Source organism: Sinocyclocheilus anshuiensis, unplaced genomic scaffold, assembly GCF_001515605.1.
Source record: "Sinocyclocheilus anshuiensis isolate Anshui unplaced genomic scaffold, SAMN03320099.WGS_v1.1 scaffold815, whole genome shotgun sequence".
Classification (NCBI taxonomy): Eukaryota; Metazoa; Chordata; class Actinopteri; order Cypriniformes; family Cyprinidae; genus Sinocyclocheilus; species Sinocyclocheilus anshuiensis.
The window spans coordinates 441,011-444,941 of record NW_015549621.1 but is presented as its reverse complement, the minus strand read 5'-3'; the positions used below and the strand labels follow the sequence as shown (position 1 = coordinate 444,941).

General features: G+C 35.9%; 1 protein-coding gene across 1 annotated transcript in view; it reads left to right on the top strand.

Annotated features, from left to right (window-relative positions):
• Positions 1-3,472, top strand: part of LOC107659453 (plexin domain-containing protein 2-like) — a 68,817-nt gene extending 65,345 nt beyond the window's left edge. The window contains exons 13-14 of the mRNA XM_016448402.1: positions 2,398-2,558; positions 3,049-3,472. Coding sequence (XP_016303888.1) covers positions 2,398-2,558; positions 3,049-3,168 — 281 coding nt within the window. The 3' untranslated portion in view covers positions 3,169-3,472. The remainder of the gene's footprint in view (positions 1-2,397; positions 2,559-3,048) is intronic.
• The last annotated feature ends 459 nt before the right edge of the window (positions 3,473-3,931 follow it).

Below are 3,931 nucleotides of genomic sequence, written 5' to 3'. Positions count from 1 at the left end.
TATATAAAGAGCAATAGACAATAGACACATACATATTCATACAAAATTATATTAATTAAAAGTAAAATGTATTAAACGTACAAATCTAAACCACCCTAATTCCACCCTCATGATGGAAACACAATAAAAACATTTTTGTTTTCAAAAGATGGCCATCTACCTGTATTTTTTTCTGGTGGCAAATCTTGCTGAAACTGGAAACTTTGCTGCTTCTCACATCAAATGAACCATCTGTATTGAGTTCACACCCTGTCAGAAATAATATACAAGTCTGATTTTGCGAAGCCATTTTAACACAATAGAAATATGACCTCTTTTTTTTTGAGGACAGGTCTGTTTGATCAGTTACCAGCTGTCTGTGTACATACTTCAGTCTTTCATGACATCGTGACTTCTCAGCACACCTGACATATAATATTCCCTCTATAATCTACAATAGCAAGATGCTGCACTGTCTGTTGTAAATGTATAGAATTAAAATAACATGCACCTTCATGCTAAAGCCAAAAAAATGTGTTTTGATTTTCGGAAATGTTTTCACGAGGTACCTTGGGGTCTGCGCCAATTTAATTAGTGCAGCCAACTTTTCATTTAATTAGTGCTGCCAAATTAATCAAATAACTAGTGCATTTGATCAATGATCGATTTCAACAAAATGTCGCCATTAGTTTTATTGGCGCTAAACGAAAATGTCAAAATATGATTCAATTCCACTGAAATCTAGAAAGGAATTTGAAGGCATCAGGTAAAGTGTGATGTTTGTGGAACTATTTTGTGGTTTCACAGCACACTGTCTGGTCACAGTTTTCTGTATTTTGTTTCAGTATGACAGTCATCAAGCCAGGCTGTTTTTGGCTGCCAAGCATCAGTCTCCCTCTTATTGAAAATAAATTACTTCCCATGCTTAAGTGGTCATGGGCACTTTTGGCTGTAATGATTAACAACAGAAACCCTGCCTCATGATTAGTTCTGCCCTGTAATGTCTGTCAATCATTTTGGTGCCTTTTGGCTTAAAGAACTGTATAATATACATTTTATTTGGCTTTTTTGATAGAGAAAATGGATTTTTACTTTTACAGTCATTCAATTATCATACATTTCTGGACAAAAATGAGTTAATATTTTGACAAAACATTAAAGTTATGATTCTGCATTGTAGCAGTAACATTTTACTCTGGACATATAAACATTAAAACATGATTACCTGCTCTTAAGAAATATTTTATACTTGTTATGTCTGTGTGTTGTTGTACAGTCTTTGTCATGGGCATAGAACAGTAAAAAGCAGCTTTTTTTTTTTTTTAAGTTCGATGTACACTGCCCATTACTGCAATATGCAGATAACAAATACCTATATGGTTGTTTTAATGTGTACACATATCTGAAGAGAAACACAGAAGCACTGTTGCGGAATGAAGTGGTAATATAATCGTTGCGTAAGGAGCTGCATGTGAGCTATCTGGATGCTGTAATTAAATAAAACAATGCAGTGTAAAGTTATCGGCAGAAAAGAAAATCAATGACACCCTGTCAAGATATGTGCAGAGACAGATGTTTTCATTGATCATGGAGCCACAGAGATATAAAATCAAAGATTAAGTGGAGTTGGAACACAAAAGACTATGTTGAATAATGCATTTTTTCCCCTCCATACAATGAAAGTCAATGGTGTCCAATGTTGTTGGGACAAAATGGACAATAAACTGTTGAAACATTCTTCAAAATATCTTATAAGGTTTCATGTAACCTAATGTAGTCTGGTTAATTGACTTGTATTAAATTTTTTTGACCTAAAAGCAGTTCATTTAGATGTTACTACATGAAAGTAGTGCATTTTTAGTTTATATGATTAACATTTAGATAAAGCAGATCCAGCGGACATCTGTAGATCCATAACTGACATTGTAAGAAAAAGGATGAGGTTTTCTTACTCATTTGGTGTTCTCAAAGGCTGCCACTGAGTCTGCTCAGCAGGGCCTGGATGTGGTGCAAAAAAACAAGAACTGCAGACCACAGTAAATCTTTCTCACTGGGGCCGGCTGGAAATGTCCATAATACAAAATTAAGATTTACGGCTTTGTCTCTCCTCCATCATTAATCTTTTTTTCTGCCTGTTGGACAGATGCACAAGCCACAGAAACCTTGATACCCAAAGACAGAAATAGCTAAATTATTGTGAAAACAGTGCTCTCTTCTGTTTAAAATAAGAACTACAAGATTCAAACCTGGTTTTTGAAGCAAAGATTGTTGAGGGGGAAAAAAGGAGTCTCCTCTCTAGGTTGTTACAGGCAATGCAGGTCTATGTGTACAAAGACAGACTGATTTATTCTGACAGTATAAGTGAACTGAAATGCATCAGTGTTCAGAACTATAAATACAGTATAATGTGTGTTTCAGCTGCTGCAGCAAAAAGTACAGCAGAGAACAGCACTCACCCCCTGCACATGGGGCTGATTCTTGGGATGCTCTTGCTTCTGCTCGTGATGGTGGCCATCGTCCTGGTAACCGTTTACATCTACCACCACCCGAGCTCTGCTGCGGGACTCTTCTTCATTGAGGTGAGATTATGGAGGTTTACAATAAGTCATAGAAATAGTTTACCAAATAAAGAAATCCAAAACTGTATGACTTTTTCATCTGTGGTACATTGCAAATTAAAGCAACTGTATGTAGTTTTGTGTATTACTGCAACTTTCATTATATCACTGTCAGTGGATATCTGTACACATGAATTTGTTGTTGCTTTTTCATGGAATTTCGTACCTGCTCTCCAAACTTATATACTCCCAGGAAAGTAACATTAGCCATTCACCTTATTAGAAGTCAGTTTACCATCTGAATGATGTTTTAACTGATATTTCATGGTAAAAAAAAAAAAAAGCATGCCGTTGCTTTAAATCGGTATTTCGAAAGTCATGAATTTTGGATGGTTTGAGCGAAAATGTATATGTAAAAACATTTATAACCACCTAGTAGTATGTCTTGTCTATGAAGGGGAGTGCATTTAAAATAAAATCATTTATTAATATCAATTTCATACATTTACAGAGACGCCCCAGCCGATGGCCAGCGATGAAATTTCGCCGAGGTTCTGGTCATCCAGTATATGCAGAGGTAGAGCCTGTGGGTCAAGAAAAAGAAGGCTTTATTGAATCAGAGCAGTGCTGAGATTTGACCTTTGACTTCTTAAGTCACACATAGCCCAGCAACCTTCTTGATGTCTAGCTACAAATCCACACATCTCTAATCATAAAGTTTCACCAACCCTCCAAATCACTGATGAAACTGGAAACAGTGAGGGTGTGGTGACTGAATGGAAGAGGCATCCAGAAACAAATGCTTGGATCTAGCTTTTAACACTCAAAACAAAACAATCCACATTCAGAGGAAATGTTTGGTAATCAGCTGGATGAATAACGGCCCAGCAGCTTCTGCTCGGTTCCTGGTACGACGTGGGGAACAGCTTTTGTTTGCTGATTGTACAGGATGAGGTTTTGACCTTTCACCCTCAAAATCATAATTGAACTGAATGTAGTTACATTTGATTCTCTGATTTGATGTGCCTCTCTGAGAGATTTTTTTTTTGTCTTGACAGTCTCTGAAATGCACATTCATTCAGTATATGTGTTGGAAATCTTATACAGACCTTATATATCTTCAAAAGGGTTTTGTATTTTTTTTATGTTTTTTCCTATTCCTTTATGACTTCATCTCTTTGATTTGAATGGATATTTTGGAGTATGTTGGATAACTTTAGTTGCAGATACTGTTGTCTCCTCCTCTTGTTTGGATACAATTGAAACATGTTCTGTGAACAAATGTCAATAGTATGGATTCATATTTTTTTCATCTAACCATATTTCAACCATTTTTGCACACATCCACTTAAAGGGATAGTTCACCCAAAAATGAAAATTTGATGTTTAATGTT